Source organism: Cnephaeus nilssonii, assembly GCF_951640355.1.
Source record: "Cnephaeus nilssonii genome assembly, chromosome: 6".
In the NCBI taxonomy this organism is placed as follows: Eukaryota; Metazoa; Chordata; class Mammalia; order Chiroptera; family Vespertilionidae; genus Cnephaeus; species Cnephaeus nilssonii.
Genome location: NC_137077.1, coordinates 15,794,868 through 15,816,175, shown reverse-complemented (window position 1 = coordinate 15,816,175; position 21,308 = coordinate 15,794,868). Strand labels below are relative to the sequence as shown.

At 37.8% G+C, this 21,308-nt stretch overlaps 1 protein-coding gene across 5 annotated transcripts in view; it reads right to left on the bottom strand.

The window, feature by feature from the left end:
• Nucleotides 1–21,308, bottom strand: part of ANKS1B (ankyrin repeat and sterile alpha motif domain containing 1B) — a gene marked incomplete at its 5' end in the record, with an annotated part of 797,243 nt that overhangs the window by 533,625 nt on the left and 242,310 nt on the right. For all 5 annotated transcript variants that reach the window (XM_079773890.1, XM_079773888.1, XM_079773891.1 and 2 more), the window contains one exon: nucleotides 9,523–9,659. In XM_079773890.1, coding sequence (XP_079630016.1) covers nucleotides 9,523–9,659 — 137 coding nt within the window. The remainder of the gene's footprint in view (nucleotides 1–9,522; nucleotides 9,660–21,308) is intronic.

Below are 21,308 nucleotides of genomic sequence, written 5' to 3'. Positions count from 1 at the left end.
TAAAAGGCTCCCAAACACATTTCCTAAAAGCTGAAGTTGGTATCATCAGAGCCACTGTGGATGAGACAGCAAGAGTGAGAGGAGTGTCTCTCAAAGGTCTTATTTCAAATGTGGGCAAACACCACTTTTAAATCACTGTAACAGCAAGTAGGGCTGCTACAGGGCCTTACAATTTACACAGCACCACGCACATTTTATCTGATCCGAGCTTTACTGCATCCCTAAGAAGGAGGCAAGGCAAATACCATCCTCACGTTGCTGACAAGTTGAAGGGTCAGGAAGGTTACACAGAGGATGACAAGCATGATTAGAGATGAATTCCTAGAAAAAGCAGCTATAAGGATTTAAAAAAAAAATACTTGTCTTCAGAGATACTGATTTAATTAGTCTGGGGTAGGGCCCAGGCATTTTTTTTTTTAATCTTCCCAGGAAATTCTAATTTGTTGAGGACTACTGATTAATTGTTGGGACCACTGACTTCTTAATATCTTTTTTCTTTTCCAATTGTTCTTTGTTTCACCTAAGATTATTTTCTATTATTTTATTATCTTTCTGTTTTTAGCTTTCACTTCTCACTTGGCTTTGGTTGGAGGATTCCACATTACGGAACAGAGTCTTCTTTGGTTTCCTCCGTTAGGTTACAAACTATAGCCATCTAAGTTTCTGCTCTTTTTCCTTTTTCCAACTTATTATTCTCCTCTCAAACTTCATCATCCCTTTGGAATACAATGTTCCATCTTAATGATTTTCTCCCCGAGGAGCTAATTAACATGAACAGATTACTGGAGTTAGGAGACCAGAGTTCTTCCAGTCAGTGGCTCTGTAAGACTGGGAAAATTATTCAACCTCTTTAAGTCTCAAACCCAATCATTAAAATAAAGAAAAAATAAATACCTTGTAGGGTTTTTTAAAGGGCAGGAGTGGAGTGGAAGGGGTCAATGGGGGAAAAGCGGGGCAGGGGGGGACAACTGTAATACTTTCAACAATAAAGATAAATAAAAGCAAAAAAGAAATAAATGAAACACATGCTCAATAATAGAAATAAATGGCTCAATACACTAAAAGAAAAATATTTTTTAAAGATTATCTTTTAAAAGGTCTTTTTATTTCTTACCTATTTTTTGCTTCAACCCAATACAATATTCTGTACTCTGAGTTATATGACTCTGTTTTTTACCCACATTCATTTCTAATTTTAAAATTTAGCGTATATATTCTATAACCCCACAGTGCCCAGTAAAATAGTATTCTAGGTTTGGCAAGAATTTTATATACCACAAGTTCTAAACTCTTAATAATGGAAGGGAGAGATGGTATGGATTATTATTAAACTAGAAGCCCGGTGCATGAAATTCGTGCACGGCGGGGGGTTGTCCCTCAGCCCAGCCTGTACCCTCTCCAATCTGGGACTCCTGGAGGGATGTCCGACTGCCCGTTTAGGCCCGATACTGGTGGGATCGGGCCTAAACGGGCAGTCGGACATCCATCTCACAATCCAGGACTGCTGGCTCCCAACTGCTTGCCTGCCTGCCTTCCTGATTGCCCCTAACCGCTTCTGCCTGCCAGCCTGATCACCCCCTAACCACTCCGCTGCCAGCCTGGGTGATGCTTAACTGCTCCCCTGCCAGCCTGTTTGCCCCCAACTTCCCTCCTCTGCCAGCCTGGTCACCCCTAACTGCCCTCTCCTGCAGGGTTGATCACCTCCAACTGCCCTCCTCTGCCGGCCTGGTCACCCCTAACTGCCCTCTCCTGCAGGGTTGATCACCTCCAACTGCCCTCCCTTGCAAGCCTGGTCCCTCTCAACTGCCCTCCCTTGCAGGCCAGGTGCCTCCCAACTGCCCTCCCCTGCTGGCCATCTTGTGGTGGCCATCTTGTGTCCACATGGGGGCAGGATCTTTGACCACATGGGGGCAGCTATATTGTGTGTTGCAGTGATGATCAATCTGCATATTACTCTTTTATTAGATAGGATAGAGGCCTGGTACAGGGGTGGGGGCCAGCTGGTTTGCCCTGAAGGGTGTCCCGGATCAGGTGGGGGTTCCCTTGGGGCGTGGGGCGGCCTGAGCGAGGGGCCTGTGGTGGTTTGCAGGCCGGCCACGCCCCCTGGCAACCCAAGCAGAGGCCCTGGTATCTGGGATTTATTTTCCTTCTACAATTGAAACTTTGTAGCCTGGAGCGGAGCCAAGCCTGCTGCTCCCTCCGGGGCGGCAGCCATCTCTGTGGCAGTTAATTCACCTTCTACAATTGAAACTTTGTAGCCTTAAGCGGGTGAGCCCGGCCAGGGTGTGCGGAAAGCTTTGCTTCCCCTGTTGCCGCCGGCAACCCTGGCCTGCTCTCTCAAGCTCCATTCTGCCGCCATTTGTTTGAATTTGTTTACCTTCTATAATTGAAACTTTGTAGCTTAAGTGTGGAGGCTTAGGCCTGCAACGGCTATGGAAAGCTTGGCTTCCTCTGTTACCTGGGAAACCTTGCTCTCTGTGGCTGTAGCCATCTTGGATTGGGGTTAATTTGCATACTCGCCCTGATTGGCTGGTGGGCGTGGCTTGGCTGGTGGGCGTGGCTTATGTAGCGGAGTGATGGTTAATTTGCAAATTACCATTTTATTAGAGAGGATTACCTTATTATTAGCTCATTAAGCACCCAAAAAAGTCGAGAAGAATATCTAAAATATTGATTTCCTTCAGGTTGCCACCTGATTTAAACAGAATCCATCGTGGGTAGGAATTCAGGAGCAGCTCATCTTTCTTCAAATTATCTGCCTTAGTCTCTTGAGAGACCTGGGCCCTTGACTTTTCTTTCTTTCCTTACCCCTATGGCCTCTGTGTGCTTCTTTTTGTAAGATCCCTCCATAGGTGTGAAAAAGTATAGCCTTCTCACTTCATTGTGTCAGATTCTACTATGGATGGGGTTTAAAGTATGTGGTGGGATCTGTACCAGGAACAGCCTCAAGATAATCAGAATTTCCAAATTTTCCAGGTTGACTTTCTGTTAATATCCACCTATGTTCATTAAAATGTTATTATAAAGTTCAATATTAAGCACCTAATAGGATGATTCATCTGTGATATTGTGCCAAAATTGTCTTTTTTTTTTTCTGCCTCCACCTTGGGTCACTTCTCAAACATCCCCATGTCGTGAAAAAGGAAGAGTAGAACAATCCATCCAGTTAAAACAACCACCAAGTGTGCAGCCCCAAAATCCAATGCTTCAATAGCCAATTCCTTATCCAAACACTCCAGTAATGCCAGTGTTTGAACTTTGGAGCTAATTAGATTTAGTCACTCCTCCTATTATAAATTTAACATTTCAGTCCTCATCATTCATGTCTCTCCCATCAACTTTTAATCTCCTCTTTCCCATTCTTTACAACCAGATTTAATTTCGTGCATCCTGACATTAACACACACACAAAAAATGGTTTCTTAAATTCCTTCAACACCCGTCATACTTTCCTTTTACCACCAAATTATTCAAAAGCTTAATCTACAACCAGTGCATTGCTATTCTTCAACTCTTCAACTCTGCAATTTAGTTTCTATCTTCTCCACTTTAATTAAATTGCTTTCTTGAAGGTGTTTGTCCTCATAATCACCAAACAAGGTGACATTTTGAGCTTCCTTCTGCTTTGCATCCCAACAAGTTTTGATAACGTTAACTAATCTCTTCTTCAATTTTTTTCTCTGTTCATATTTAGGATATTATTTTATCTTTCTTGCTTTTTATCTCTCAATGCTCCTTCTCTCTCTCCATTTGCTAAGGCCTTCTTTCTAAAGTATATGTAAAGAAATTACTTAAATATACTGATTTCCAATTTCCTCATCTATAAAATGAAGATAATATCCATTCCAAAAACAACCAGGAAAATTAAATTGTATTTTATATTTAACAAATATTAATTATACTCTTAAGAGTGAACATTTCCAGCATTCTGTCTTTGATACTATCTCCCTTCACCATCTAATTCTATAAATGACTGTAAAATCTTTTCCTTAAGCTTTTACCTCTCACCAGAGCTCCACATCAATATTTCTAATTTGTAATATCATGCCACACACTCAATAAGTTTACAAAACAAAATTTATCATGCCACCATCTTCCTCATCAAAATAAATTCTGCTCAGGTCTTTCCTATTTTTATTAAGATCATTTCAAAATCCCAGCCAACCAGGACCAGATCATTAGTCATCTTTGACTCCCTTAGATTTAATCCATCTCTTTACATACTAATGCTTTATCTAAAGTGTCTCTTGAACATCATAACCAAGTCAACTTATCCCAGAAATGCAAAGTTGGATTAACATTAAAAAATAAAACAATGTAGCCCTAACCCGATGGCTCAGTTAGTTGAGTGTCGTCCCATACACCAAAAGGCTGAGGGTTCGATTCCCAGTCAGGGCACATACCTAGGTCAAGGGTTCTATCCCCAGTCGAGGTGTGCACAGAAGGTAACCAATCAATGTTTCTCTCTTGCGCGCGTGCTCTCTTTCTCTTTCTCTTTCTCTCTCTCTCTCTCTCTCTCTCTCTCTCTCTCTCTCTCTCTCTCCCTCTTTTTCTAAAAATCAATGGAAACATATCCTCAGGAGAGGATTAAAAAACAATTAAAATATCAAAAATAAAACAATATAATTTATCACATCAACAGAACAAAGGAGAAAAAATTATATGATCATCTAAATATATATAGAAAAAAATGAGAAATGTCAACACCCTTTTATTCTAAAAACACCCAGCAAATTAGTAGAAGAGTATATATAATAAACATAGGTTGTATTATATTTAATGCTTAAATACTGAATGCTTTCCCTTAAAGATAACAAACAAGGAAAGGATTTTTGATTTTATCAGTTCCATGCACAATTGCCTGCAGCCAGAGTAGTATTATATTATTAATAATAATAATAGACATAAAGACTAGAAAAAGAAGAAATAAAACCATCATTATTCTCAGAGGACAGAAATAAACCAATAAAAATTATTTTTAAAAGGAACTACTATAACGTTCCCGTAAGTTTATCCAGGTGGCAGGACACAGGATAATGGAAAACTCAACAGCATTTCTATATACCAACAATGAACAATTGGAAAGTGAAAGTAATAAACAATACTAAAGCACTAAGTCAACTCAATGAGAAAACTCTTTTTCCATGTAGGAAAAAAAAAAAATGAATCTCAACTCTTACCTCGCAACCTACAAAAACAATTTGAGATAGATCATAAAACTAAATATAAAAGCCAGAACCAGAAAGCATCTAGAAAAAATATGAGAGCATATATTCACAACCTAAACAAAACGCACTAACCATGAAAGAAAAAATTGATAAACTGGATCTCACCAATATTAAAATATTCTATTCATCAAAAGTCATCATTTTAAAAATGTGGGTAAATCATCCTGATAGAGAAGCTCAGCCTAGTAGGTTAATACACTGGAAGAAAACAAAGAGAAACCAGTAGTATATAAATATTTCCGTCTCTATGAGTTGAAAATAGAATGTTTCACAATCTGAAAAATTTTATGACATGAACGAGTCCAAAGAAGCAAAGGTAAAAAGGTCAAACATGGGATTCAGAACTAACAGCTGTGACTTAGTGAGCTAGTAAATATGCCACGCCTGGCCAGTGTGACTCAGTGGTTGAGGTCGACCCATGAACCAGGTGGTCATGGTTTGATTCCCAGTCAGGGTACATGGCTGGGTTGCAGGCTTGATCCCCAGTAGGGGGAGTGCATGAGGCATCCAGTCAATGATTCTCATCATTGATGTTTATATATCTCCCTTCCTTCCTCTCTGAAATCAATAAAAACACATTTAAAAAATAAATAAGTATTCCAAATAAAATCAAACAACAAAACACTGCAAAATCTGTGGCTTCTAAATAATTATCCAAACATGCAATGTATAATCAGCCCTACCACAAATTGAATGCAATGAGTCCTTATTTACAACTAGAAGCCCGTTGCACGAACATTCATGCAATAGACCTTCATTCACCTGGCTGCCTGCACCAGTTTTCCGCCGGCACCGGGGACCCAGACCTTGGCTCTGGCCACCGCCTTCTGCCTTCTTTCAGGGTCAGGGCTTGGCCCCGGGTGGCAGTGGCGATGGGAGCGGGGGGAGGCCCCGGCGCCTCCCGCCGGCCCCAGTTCCCTCAGCCGCTCAGCAATCGGAGCGGCGGGAGTCCCCAGCGCCTCCCACAGGCCCCGGTTCCCACAGCGATGGGGGGCGGGGCAGCACGTGGGGGCCGCCATCTTTACTGGGTTAATTTGCATAGCACCCTGATTGGCTGTGGGCATAGCAAAGGTACGGTCAATTAGCATATTACTGTTTTATTAGGTAGGATGGATCTTCTCATGTATAGGTAAAGTTAAGGAAAGTAGACTAGATAAAGGCATACAAAAAGAGAAGGGGAAGTAACTAAACTTGCTCTATCTAAGTAGTATATATTTGCAGCAAATGCAATGAAAATTGTTTTTATCACTCATCAATTCTATATCATTCTCACAATAAAAATGAACACATGTGCCAATGCCCAGTCAAAGAAATGCAAATTCATGAACACAGGTAGTTTTAAGAGTGAAATGATCTTTTCAACCATGTTATTAATTTCTAATTAGTAAATTTTAAAAGTGTTTTAATACCCACAAGTCAATCTAACTTCACATTTCTTGCATTTCCAGCCAGAAAGCCAGAATTAGCAAACATTTTAGAGGATTAAACTTGTGATCAAAATATAGGCTCTTATATAATCTAACAACAATTATCTTTTCTTTAGAACAGTTAGATCTCAACCATTCTCCATCCCTCACACACCTGTGACTTGTCAGAACACATCCGGGAGTCCCCCACCCACACTCCCTAGCCTCCAAACCCTTTCCTGAAATCATGTGTCCTACCCTGGTTCTCCCTCATAATTATTTCCACTAAAATTTTCTATTCCCTGCTCTCTACAGTGAATGAGGAGCCCCAGGAGATCAGACATCATGAGGAGAAATAAGCAATCCCCAAAGTCTCTGCGGTAGAAAGAACATTGATGTTATATTCTTTCCCAATTACACACCTTAGCAATCTTGTTCTATTACATACATACTTCTAGGCTGCATTGGTTCTAAGTTAAATAGCATAATCCTTAGTTTCCTGACTTTCTTACTTCATTTCTTTCCTCCTTAAATCATCACTATGACAGCTAAGAAAGGAAGCTGGAGTTAGTTAGCTTCATAGACATTTACTAGTAATAATGAACCGAGGAATAGAGTCAAGTTGGAATTTCTGGCTTTAACACTACCTCTCATTTTCTTCAAAGTTTACCAAAATAAACACAGCTAAAATAAAATAGAATATGTAAGGAAGGATTTATGGATTAAGTTTCCTTAGGGTTGCATTGACTTCAGATATGTAGAAAGAAATCTGTTTTTCATTCATTGAATGACCACATGCATTTACATTAGAGAATTTACGTTGGTATAAAAGTAAATATGTTTATTAATGGATCTTATTAACTTACATATAGGACAATCTCCTACCTAAGTAACTGTAAAAATTCTGGAAATGTTATGGCTTCACAGTAACACCAGAAACAGCTTCATATAATGAGAGAACCGATGATAGTTAATGTGGCATTTAGCATCTAAATAGGGGTTAATGAGGTTATTTCTTGAAGCAAATGAACTAGATGACATTTCCCTGAAGAGGAAGAAAGGGTTTTTGAAGACATTTTTCTCCTCTGCATATTGGGACTCTGTGTAAAATGTGACTGTGCCTAACTGACCCCGAACCTGTAAGTTCCTCATAGAGATGTCATGTTGTACAACCTCGTGAGGATTTTTCTAACCTCTGAACAGGCCCATAAGAGACAACTATTATATGAAAGAAAGGAAAAGAACTACAAATTAGTTGCACAACTTAGTCCCTTTGGAGTGCCAACATCCTTACCCAAAACACCATAATATCCATTCTCTTGGAGTTAATGAAGGTTAAAGGAAACAATTTATATGAAAGTGTCACAAAAAAAAGTAAGAAAAAATAAATGTTCTATACAATGAGGTGGATATGTAAGGTTTAAATGCCATTTTAAGAAAATTTTAGCCTTTGCGACAGTATGGATGACCTGGAGAACATTATGCTAAGTGAAATAAGCCAGTCAGAGAAAGACAAGTACCATATGGTTTCACTTACATATGGAATTTAATGAACAAACTGAACTACCAAGCAAAATAGAGATAGACTCATAGATAGAGAGCAGGCAGACAGCTCAAGGATGGGAGTGTGAGGAGGGGGGAATGAGCAAAAAATAAAAGAGAGAGAACTCATGGACATGGACTACAGTGTGGGGATTGCGGGGGTGGAGGGGAAATAAATGGAGGTGGTAAAGGGCATAGAGGGGATAAAAGGTGATGGGAAAAATAAAATTTTAAAAATTTTACAAAGAAAATTAATGAACTAAACTGCACATAAATGTGGGTGAATATTCATAACATAATATTGAGAGTAAAAGGCTAATTCCAGGTAAATAAATAATTCCATTTTATTAATGAGGATGATGATTATGATAAGAATCATCCTAAACAAATTATATGAAAGAAGATAAGATATTAAGGAAATCATGGCTCATTCACAGCAAAACAGTCTTAAAAGGCACATCTGTCTTACAAATTAGCTCAAAGGACTTGTTCATACTATGTACTTAAGTAGATGGTGAATGGCATTGATTGGATCCACAGTCCCCCTCCCTTGGATTTTATGAGGCCCATTCAGAACGAGCCAGGTTGAGAACAAGACCAAGTCCACGTTCTGAGTTCTTCTGTTGGCAAAAATATAATGCTAACAGCTTTATAAGTGCTATTTTCAATGAAATATCACAGAACAGCTTGTCCCAGTGATATTTCTAAAGCTTGCCTGCAAACCGCCTACTGGGAAACCCAACTGAAAGAGAAGAAAGAGGGAAGCGAAAGAAAGCCGCACAGACAAATGGCAGGCGTGAGGGAAAAGAACAAAGGGTAAAGGGAGACCAGCTCGGCGAAAGCGAACACTGAAGGGAAGTAAGGAGCAATGAGATGTACAATATGAAACACAGGCAAAATTAGAGACCATACGGAATAGAGAATGTAAAGAAAATATATAGAAACAACCGGGGCTGGCGGATAGGGAAGTGATTGCAAGTAAAGCAGCATGTTCAGAGAAATGAAGACAAAACGAGCAGGAGACACCCAAGGGGGAAAAAAAGTAACAACTTAATAATTGGACGATAATTATTAAAATGCTATGAAAGGAAGATGATGTGAAATGGCATGTTTCCTAAGCTTCAGTTGTTGGTTTTTTTTCTCTCAAATATACAAATTCTTTTTTCTAAAAGCTGTCTACCATCAACTCCAAGGGAAGAAAACATCCTATTCCAAGTCCCTTCTTTTAATCTAAAAATCAATGCATATATCATAACATAGGCCAGGCATTGCAATGTCAGTTTTGCATGCACTGATTCAGAAACAACATACATTATGGTGCAGATAATGTCATTCTGGGCACTTACCTGGGGTCGAATAACTTTTACAATATTTTTGAGGGCAGTGTCGGGGGATGGAGGTGAGCAGTCAGGTGTTGGGCCTGTAGAGCTGTTTCTATGGTTACTAGTTCCTGGAGCAGTAATTGCTACCTCAGAGGCATTATCTGTGAATAAAAATAGAACTTCCATGAACCTAATCACTCAGTTTACCTTTTGAGACTGCAAATTAGTTTAATGAACAGGAATTGAGATTTCAACTTAAAACTATCAATTACAGGATCATACTGAGGAATATGCTCAGCAGCACGTTTTAAAGATAATGTTTGTTGAATGCGTTGTTCTCTTTTAGAATAATATCACCCCCTGTGGTATTATCCCAAGAAAGAAGAGTATTATTATTCAGTTAATAATGATAGATTACCCAGCATAGCTGTGAAGACTACCACGATTATATGAATGACTAAAACTGTACCTTAACTTTAAAAAAAGAACATGATCTTTTTAATATATGATGGGCCTAAGTTTTCTTCATAATCTTTCAAAGGGGTATTGATCTTTATTAAAGTAGATGTTTCATAGCTCCAATTCATAAAACCCCAATTCAAACCTCCCCAAAGCATTTCTCTCAGAAATCCTTCAAGCTATAGAAAAATGCCCCAGTGAATTAACCTGGATAAGAAACTAACATTTGTACAAAACAGTTTTATAATAAAAACTATTATCCCACAGATAAATATATCCTCCTATATGGTCAAAACTAAATGAATGAAATATCAAACATCTAAATAAGTCTTCCCTTATGGTAACTGTTTGGGGGGTGGGGTGGAAGGATAAAGAAAGTAATGTCTTCAAAATCAGCAGCACATGAAACATTTTCTTCTTAAGTTTATATAAAAACAAAATAACATCAACGATGCCATTTGGAATGTTTAAAATACTTGGGAAAGGATGACAAATGTTTTATAAATAACTTCTGCTAGCACAAAGAGAAGTTATATTATTTTAACAACAATTTGGCAATCCTCTATGGCTTTTTATGGAAACGATTGCAAGTTCAAATCTGCAAAAAAAAAATACTTCCCTGTTATAATTTTAATTAGTTTCCAATAATGTTCTGTCCTAGACAGCTAGCTGAATTGATGCAAAAGAGACTGAGACTGTGAATTGTTTATAGACCAGCAAATCTCTCTGTTCCACAGCTACTGTCTGCAATCCCAACTGAAAAGCAATAATTTATGAAGGCATCTCTTGCTCATAATAAGTGAGATTATAAAAACTCTACCCCCCACATAAAAATGTAATTCAGTCTTCTGGTGAATCTAGACATAGGTTTATGAAAAATACAAGTGTGGCAAATTGAATTAAACAGATCCATCACTAATTATGCCTTTAAAATGTCCAGAGCTCTCTCTCTTGACTTCAGTTTAATGGATCAGGTGGGAATTAGCATCTCAAGAACAGGCAGGTTTGTGTGGGTGGTCTTCTGAGTAGAACAGAATAGTATGAGTCAATATTGAAAGAGACAAAACATCAATCAGCAAGAGGATGACAAAGATGCCCTGCTTCTCTCCAATTTGTCCTTCCTTCTTTCATTCATTCAACCATACATCCAAAAACATTTATTTGGGGGCAAGAATATCAGTTATTATGTTCCTTCTAAGGATAAATCTCTAGTCAGGGGTAGTAGGTAGGGAGGGATAAACAGGTGGAGCAGAGAGGATTTTTAGGACAGTAAAACTGCTCTGTATGATTCTATAATGGTGGGTGCCTGACATTTTGTCTAAACCCATTAGACTATACACCACGAAGAGTGAACCCCAATGTAAACTATGGATTTTGGTGATAATGATGTTTCCATGTAGGGTTGTTGATTGTAGCAAATGTACCCCCTCTCTGGTGGGGGGGGTTGATTGGTGGGGGAGGCTGTGTCCATGTAGAGGCAGAGTGTAAATGAGAACTCTGTATTTCTACTAAATTTTGCTGTGAATCTAAAACTGCTCTAAAAATAATGCCTTAAAATATTTTTTAAAAAAATCTCTGCCCTTGCCATAGCAGATTTGTATCAGTGGATAGAACATTGGCCTGCGGACTGAAGGGTCCCAGGTTTGACCTCGGTTGTAGGCTCCTCCCCAGCTGGGGACCTGCTTGGGGCTCATGCAGGAGGCAACCAATCGATGTGTTTCTCTCACATTGATATTTCTCTCTGTCTTTCCCTCTCTCTTCCACTCTCTAAAAATAAATGGAAAAATATCCTCGGGTGAGGATTAAAAATATATATATATCTGCCCTTGACAAGTATACAATCACATGTGGCATCAGAGATGCAATTTATAATGCAATATAACTTGAAAATTGATAACAGATCAATGAAGCACGATGAAAAAGCAGGGGAGGACTGTTGCTGGAGAAGAAGGTGGTTGTAAAATACTTCAGTTTTCAGGCAAGAAAGCTGGAGTAGAACATAAATCATAACAGCACAAAGGTAAAACGAGCATAGATAAGCTATTTTATGTTAGAGAGAAGTTGGAGATGAGTTTAAATGAGTTAGAGGAAGTTTTTTAGTATAAAAGTTTACACTTAATTCTGTAGGCAATAAGAAATATTGAAGATATTTAAGTAGGGAGTGAGTGACCTACTAGTAATAATAGCTAAAGTTTATTGGACTACAATGAAATGATGTTAGAGTTTATTTTCCTTATCATTTATCATTGATTCTCTCTTTTGTACTTTTCATTGTTGTCTCTCTGTATTGTATTCTGAATAGTTTCTTTTTTATTGAATTTATTGGGGTGACATTGGTTCCCAAAGCCATACAGGTTTCAATTGTACAAATCAACAAAACATCATCTGCCTAGCTTATATTTATTTTCCAGTTTATTGGTTCTTTCTTCAGCTCTGCTATCAAACCATTTTCTTAATTTCAATTCTATTTTTCAATTCTAAAATTTCTACTTGTTTCTTTTTCAAATATACTGTCACCATTTGACATTTTTCAGTTCCCTAACTTTTTCATGCTTCCCTTTATTTATTAGGAAATGCCAAGAACATTTGCTTTTGCTGTGTTTTTTTGTAGCATCTGAGTCCAATAATTCCAATATCTGAATTCTCCGTAGACCTGTTTCTCTATACACTGTTCTATTATCTATCTCATCTTTAACTCTTTATTATGTGTCACTCAACTTTTTTATAGAATAAGATATCCAACATTAAATATAATGATTTTGTCTTTTAGTAAATGTTAATTCAAAGAAGCATCCCAACATACATTCTAATACCATATGCTGAAGTCTGTAGAAAACTTACCTGTTCAGTGTTAGATAATTTATTTAACCTCTCAGGATGTCAGTTTCCTGAACTTTAAAAATGAAAATGATTAATAAGTATCTTCTTGGGTTTATGTGTGCATATAAAATGAGAGAACACACATGAAAAATAACTAGCATGTTATGAGGTTTAATAAATTTGAGTATCGTATAGGTTTAATAAATTTGAGTTTTGTTTTCCCCTATCAAACCAAATATCATCAGAATTAAAATAAAATATGGAAGTGGAAAGAAAATCCAGAGGGAGAAGCAAGAAAATTACTAATGTGTTTTAGCTAATACTATTACATCTAGAGTAACGACTGTGAGTAATTGGGTAGGATTTGAGGCCAGTACCTTTAAGCTATTAATACAAATTGGTAGGAACAGAATTGAATTCCAGGAATAAGGGATGACCCATTGAGGAATGATTTACTGCAAGGACTGGCCCTGTTGAGTGCCTTTGGATCAAAGACAGAAAAACTGCTGGGTACTCTAAGCAGACTATAAAGCAAAAGCTTATGAATGTTTCTTACAAGTAATTTAACACACAGCACAAGACAGTGGGTAATGAAGTACTAAATTCTGTAGAAAAGACTATAAGTGTCTCTATCTCCTGAATCCATGATCTCTGCCATTATACCGATAATTTGATTTTATACTACCGTGCACTATTCATTATCTCTTCTAGACTCGACTATATTATCTCAGAGACTTATATTTCCATTATACCCTCCATAGCTCTTAGCTCAATGCAATCCTTTAAAAGTACTAAGTGAAATAAATCAAATAAAGCAAAACTTGTGTGTCACTGGCAACCATCACAATGCCCATGGTGACATGAGGAAAGGTGATCTGGCTTTTATAATTCCTTTTAGAGAAAATTCAAATGAAAAGCATAGAACATACATAAGAGTGTTCGGAAACAGATTTATGCCTTAAAATAGCCTTTATTATACTACTTATAAAAAAAAATACCAATTATCCAGTGGACTTTATAAAATGGCAGCCTATGTCAAAGATATACATCATCAACCCACATCTCACACCTGCAGCTACAAAACATTGCTGATGAAAATGAAATGAGGTGTATAAAAACTGCTTAGAGAAAATTATTGAATGTACTGCAATCTTAGATTGAAATAAGAAACATCTTTTAGTCAGATTCCCTTACTATGCATTAGATTATGCATTATGATTGTCAGTTTCCTCTACAATAATAAGCTTAGCAGGAACCTTCTAGTTTACTTGAGCTTTTAGAGGAAAGCATTCTGTGAATACAAAATAACGCATGGGCAGTGTTACAGAATTTTAACATCATTCTTTAGTATGTGTGGAGCAGTTAGAGGACACCAGAGACCTTGTTAGCTGCTGTGTAGCTGACAAATAGGACTGAGATGGCTTCTAGCTGGAGATTCGGGAAAGGTGTCATGGAACAGGTGGTGATAAAGGAGGTCTCTGACCGATTAGTACAATTTAGATATAAACAAATGTGGTAAGGTTGGAAGTAGGATGAGAAAAAAGCAGAGTGATTGGAAAGAGCTACACACATTGGTAGAATAAGAGAGAGTTCATTTTGAATAAAATATAATATTCATGGAAAGTAATACTAAGAAATGGAGGAGCCATATAGTACAAATTTGGGCTTTGGAACCGGACAAACCTAAGCTGCAATCCTGGCATATTTAATCTCAGTTTCCTATGAAACAGTGTTTTCTCATAGTTTTGTAAGTATAAATGGGGTATCTGTGTATGTATGTGTGTTTAACATATTACCTGGCACATAGTAGGTGCTCAAATAAATGTAGCTATTGCTATTATTATCATATATATACATATATATGATAATAATAGCAATAGCTATTATTATCAGCATATGGTATTAGAATGTATGTTGGGATGCTTATAATAAATATAAGTAGACAGGTGGGAAGTCTTGAATGTAACACTAAGTAATCATCATGAAAGTATTTAATAATTATTAGTCTAGCAATTCATGAAGTACAAGTTTTAATTGTTGGCCTTAAGTCAGGAATTAGCAAACTTATTTTGCAAGGGCAGATAGTATTTTAAGCTCTGTAGGTTTTATGGTCTCTTTCATAACTACTCACCTGCTGTTGTAGCACAAAAGCAGCCACAGACAATATGTAAGCAAATGGATGTGGCTATGTTCCAAGAAAGCTTTATTTATAAAAACAAGTGTGGACCAGATAGTTTGTAGACCCCTGTCATAGTACTTCCCACGGAAATGTTTTTCCTCTTATGGACAAACCTAGAAGAATGGTATATTATACATTTACTTTTCCATATTCATATTAAATATGAATATTCTCCTCACTATTTAATTTAAAACTAAGATTTTCATTATAAAAGTAGAAATGTACTTATTATTTAAACAAAAAATAACTATATCTAACACAAGGGCTATGCCTTGTCCACAATAAGTGTTCAATACATGCTCATTGGATGGATAAATAAAAAGTGAATAACCAATTGAATCTTTGTATTTTAAAGTAACTTTGTTTTGCCCTAGCTGGTTTGGCTCAGTGGACAGAGCGTTGACCTGTGGACTGAAGGGTCCCGGGATCGATTCCGGAAAAGGGTACATACCTCAGTTGCAAGCTCCTCCCTGGCCCAGGCCCTGGTCAGGGCTTGTGCAGGAGGCAACCAATTTTTTCTCACATCAATATTTATCTCTATCTTTCTCTTTCTCTTTCACTCTCTCAAAAAATCAATGGAAAAATATCCTCGGGTGGGGATTAAAATAAAAATGAAGTAACTTTGTTTTAGTAATGGGACATGACCATCATTTCTGAGACAGGCTGTATAAAAATCGTAAGTAAAGTAGTCCAAATATCTTCTGTTTCAATATTTCCAGTGAGAAGAGCCCGCTATGTACTAGTTGAGGAAGTTAATATTTAATAATTGTTTTAGAGCATTATTTAATATTCCAAATAGTTATTACATTTTTACTTTCTCCTAGCGATGGTTTTTTAAGAATTAACAATTCTTTAAAATCTATTGAAAACTGAAACACTTGAACCTTCATTATTATCCCCAACAACAGCTGTACATATTCCATAGTCTTGACCAAGCACTTACTTGACCAGATAAAATGCATGGTGGGCAGCTTCTAAGATGGGCCTGATTGATTCTCCCTGCCTCATGGCATTCATGCTTTCGTTCATTTCACACCCCTAGCGTGCGAGTTGAACTTGTTGATGAACTTCCAACAAACAAATACAGAAGTGATGAGATGTCACTTCTAGGGTTAAGTTACAAACAGGCTTGGGTGTGTCATCTAGTGGTCCCCCTCTCTAGATATCTTACACTGAGAAAAGCAAGTAACCACACTATCAACAGCCACTTGGAGAGGCCCCCATCGCATGGCAAGGAACTGAAACCCTCAGTTCGATAGCCCATTTGGATCCACAATTTGTCAACAACCACATGAGTCAGCTTGGAATTGGATCCTTGCTGCCCAGTCAGGCCTAGAAATGACCATTTCACAGAGAGTCTGAAACCAGAACCACTGCCCTCTAAGCCCTCCTGGATTCCTGACCCACAAAAACTCTGGAATAATAAATATTTGTTGGTTTTGGACACATGTTTTAGAGTAATTTGCCCTGTGTGCACACATACAATATAGTTCTGAAAATAGATTTGTGTATTTCATAAAATTAGTGGTTTTTACTCAAACTGTCAATAAATTCTAGGAAAACTGGATGGAAATCACCACCTATATAGAGTTTTGTTTGAAATCTACACTAGTCAGGAACCCATATTTACTTTGGTGATCTGGTATTTGGGCATAAAATGCAGCCACAGATTAGTCTTACTCTATTATTAACATCTAAATTTATATTTCCTTTGATATGCTATTATACTCTTCAAGTTATGTGAATACTCATGATGACAGACTTCACATACTGTAAGAAAAATATATTGTATCCAATTGCTATTTGTTTAGAGGAACTTTGGGAAAAGTTAGATTGCATTCCATATGCTTTCATAAATCAGATTGAAATGTCTCAGGATTCCCAGAAAGTAAATGGGAACCCCCCCTCCCAAGTATTATTTAATCCTAACTCATCTCTCCTCTTTTATACTCACAGCAGGAATAATACTTAACTGGGAGCAAAGATTTCCATTTTTTCCCTATTCTAGAGATAAATTCTGTGTTCACATCATTGTCCTCATTTCTTCTTTATCTACCCAGTTGGGAAGGTGGGGACTGATAAGAGATGAGACTAAATATTTTTTTTAAAAAAAAAGGAAAAAAAAGAAAAAGAAAAACCAGCACATCATTCAGGGCTTTTTGAACCTTATTACAGATTTGGGTCATTTTTCTAAGAACAATGACAAAATAATAAGTCACTAAAAGTTTTTAATCAGAGGAGTGATGCATTCAGATTTGTGATTTTTAAGATGACTTTGGCTGTAACATAAACCATAAATTCAAGGAAGGAAAATAGGACAATTAATATTTTATTATTAAAATAATCCAGAAGAGTGGTTAGTGAAGGTAAAGATTAAGAGAAGATAGATTTGAGGGATAGTTGGGGATATATAATAAGTTATAGAATTACCCTCACCTCCTACTTATGACAGTTAAGAACTGGTGATTGATTTGATACCAGAGTTCATGGAGATGGTGATGGCAAGGACACCCAGGTTTCTGAAGTCAGATGAGTGATTAAATAAATCATTTATTGAGATAAAGAAACCATGCATGAAGAATAAGTTTGAGGGGAAAGATATGAGCTTAGTTTTAGATATGTTAGGATTGATGCTGGTGAAGATATTCAGTAGACAGGGGATGGATGGATGGATGGATGGATGGATGGATGGATGGATGGATGGATAAGTGAATAGATAGATGGATAAGAAGAAGACTAGATTACCCTGGAGTTGACAGAAGTGGGGTGGCCTGGGGAGCAGTATTTGGCAGTCCTTAGCAAGTTGATTATAACAGAAGCCACACTGTGGATGAGATCACTTAAGAAGAGAGAAAAGTAAAATGAATAGGGAGGACTTTGTCTGAGCCTTAAGGAACTTCCAGCTTTTAGAACTTTCAGAAAAATGTCAGCTGTCATGGAGGATGTTAACAAAGTTTCATCTGATGGCTTCAATTTTCTTTATTATTAAAATATGAGAATATATGCTGTGAGTGAGAGACAAGGTAGGAAAAAGTATCAGAGGGTTGAGAAGAGTAAAGGAGAGAAAGAGTGGAGGTCCAGCTTGAATTTGGTGAGCATGAATTTATGAATTAATGAATATTAATTTCATAATTATACACAGTCTGACATTGTAGGAGAAACTCTGTTTCAGAGGGTACCATAAGTGACATGATAAAAAGCTTATTTTCCTAACATAATCACTTTAAAGAATTTGTTGTATTTTTAGAAATATTATTCTGCAATTCATGTTATTCATATATTGTATAAGTAAAATTAATCTGAGGGGAAAGGAGTATAATTTGCTTTTTGTTTAAGGTATTATTTTCCACATATAGCCAAATTCCACCAATTTAAGCAAACTGAGATGATTACATTTTCAAATTGGTCAACTGTTCCTATGGGTGAAAGAATAAACTTACCGGGATTTCCCTGCAGGTACTGCGGCCCTAGTCTCCTCTCTTCACCCCTCTGTAAACTAACATTGGGTTAAAAATGTAGCGAGTACCAGTCTGCTTTACTAAATGGCTAAGACAGCGTTACAAATGCCAAATAAATAATTGCTGTTTGATAAAAATGGCTCTTATCAGCAAGGCCAGTATTTATATGTAAAAGAATGATTCCAAGGGGCTTAAAAACATTTGCTCTCTTAAATGAGTTAAACATACCCACAGAAATTATGTTGACATTACTCACTTGCTAAGCAGAGATAAACATTAGTCCTGGTCCAGTTGGAATTCTTTTAGTTTCAAAATTTTGGCACTAAAATTCAAAAAGCTTCACCATTCATTTAAAAAAAAATATTTTGGTATACAAAAGTTACAGAATCACCATCGAAATGATCGATTTCAGGGTACCGGTGGAAGTGTAGTGGGGGAGGGGAGGATTGTTCACCAGATGACCTTTGCATTTCAGGGTGACCACAGCCAGTAAGCACATTAGCAAATTGCATAGAGGTGACCAAGACGCACATTATCCTGGCATGCACCTATGATTGTGTTCTTTTTTTATCAGAGATCATCTATTCTCTTCCAACAAGACTGGAAACAGTGTTGCTGCAAATTGCTCATTAATCAAAATGGATTTATTGAGCATCCATAGTGTGCAAAGCCTGTACTAAGTGATTCAAAATAACAGGTTGCCTAGTTACCATAAAATAGAAATATTCCCCTGTGAAGGTTAAAATTAAATGAAAAGCAGATAAGAAAACATTATCTTTGATGGCATCTGACTATTTCATAAGGGCTTTTTCTGCCATTACAGCCATTTTCTTTTAAAGATAATGGTCATTCATTCATTCACTCATTTGATTATTCATTTATTTGTGCAACTGAGTCACCGCTGTGATTATATGCGGTTCTTTTTTCCTGATACAATAAGGGAAAAATATGATTCAATATTGACTGCATAAACATGAGTCTCAGACAGTAAATTACCAAGGAGGTACTGGACTTCTTTTATTCTTTATTTTAATGAGCCTAGTACTAGAGCAATAGCATGCCTTACTCTGTGTAAACTCTGTAGTCATTGAGGCATTAGTTAAGATGCTCCTTGGGAAGAGCATCCCTCATTTTCTAGTTGGACTGCAAAATTTTGTTGACTATAGCCTCACTAATAAGGTGCTTCATATTTAAATTAAACCAGTGGAAATGCTGAATTTTTTTCCTTGTGGTCAGGATGAGATATATTTTGTACTAGCTCATCCTAGTTAATACATGGGACAGCCCTCAGAAAGGTAACTAACATGCACACTTAACTGTGATTTTCTAAGAAACTACATATTCTATATCTATGAATGACCCTGCCAGTCACAGCCAATACCCTCAAGCTGCTTAGCCTCTGAGATAAGCAGGCCAGGCAGAGTCTGCCCTCACATCCCAGGCATCCTCATTCACCCCTTCCTTCTGTGTTGTGTGCTCAGTTTTGGTCCGCATATTTGTTCCCTTGAGCTCCTGTAACAGAGTACTCCCAACTAGGTATCTTAACAGAAATGTATTATCTCACAGTTCTGGAGGCTAGGTGCCTGAAATCTCTCCCCTCCCTTCCTCCTCCCTCCCTCCCTCCCTCTCTCTCTTTCTCTCTCTCTGTCTCTCCTTCAGAATCCAGTTCCTGTGTATGTAGAAATCCCCATTTTCTCTGTAAGCCTATGCCATTTTATCCAACACAACTAACCAAGAACTATAAAACACATTCCCTAACATGTAACATTTTAGTTCCCTTGGCTACTTATTTCACAGATGTCGGAATCCCTAAGGCAGGAAGGGATGAGCTTCACTCTCAGCGTTGTCCCCCTTCCCTCAGGGCTGCCACTGCGTCTGTCCTGGACTCCATCATTTCTTGCTGAGACTGCACGTTGGTCTCCTCATTAATCCTCTTGCCTCTAGCCTCAACTCTGTCCAATCTATTCTCCACATTGCTTCCAGAGAGTCATTTTAAAACAAAAACCTATCAGGTCACATCCCCACTTACAGTCTGTCAGTGATTTGCTCCTGCTGTGAGGTAAAACCCAAACTTCTGCATGCCACCCTTGTTGTTATGCATTTTCCCAAAGAGCATTCCCTAGCCTGGGGGCTGTACAAGTCCCGCTCATCCACCCAACTCTTCTTTGAGGCTCAGATCAGGCAGCAGCCCCCTCAATAAGCTTCCACTCACTCACGCTCTCCTACCCTCCTATGAAAACCTCATGTCCGCCTCTCTCATTGCACTTCTTACCCATAATTTTAACACATTCTAAGTCCTAAAGATCAAGATTTGTACCTTTCACTCTGTTTCCTCTGCAACATGTAGCGCAATGTCTAGAACACGAGAGGCACTCGATAAATGCATGTTGAGTGGATGAGGAACTGCAGGGTAGTTACCTGAACTGGTAGTTGCCCACCCAGTTCAATTTGCGTGCCTTTGAAAGACTCAGGTGCATCAAGAGGTGTCTCCACATCCAAAAGTCCTACTTTCAGTCAATAAAGGACTTAGTAACAAAGGAATAACTTTCATAACTCTTTGAGAAGTCAGTAATTCCCTAATAGGTCCGAACTTCCCTGAGTTCATCAGCTTGGTTAGTTGGCCCTGAGGGTACAAGGAAAAACTAAGGAAGAGGCAGAGCAGAGTGAGAGACTTGGAAGTAACTGGATCCATGCAAAACCTAAGCTACAGGTTAATGGAATCAAAGAGGAAGGTGACACAACCTGTTTTCCCACCCAGCCAGAAGACAGTTATGCCAATGCTCTCTTCACCCTGCTATGGTGCTCATGGAGGCAAATTCTGTAGATTTCCAGATAAGGTTCCATCTATAATTGGAACAGAAACTGCTCTGACTCGTATTCATCCCTATTCCTAA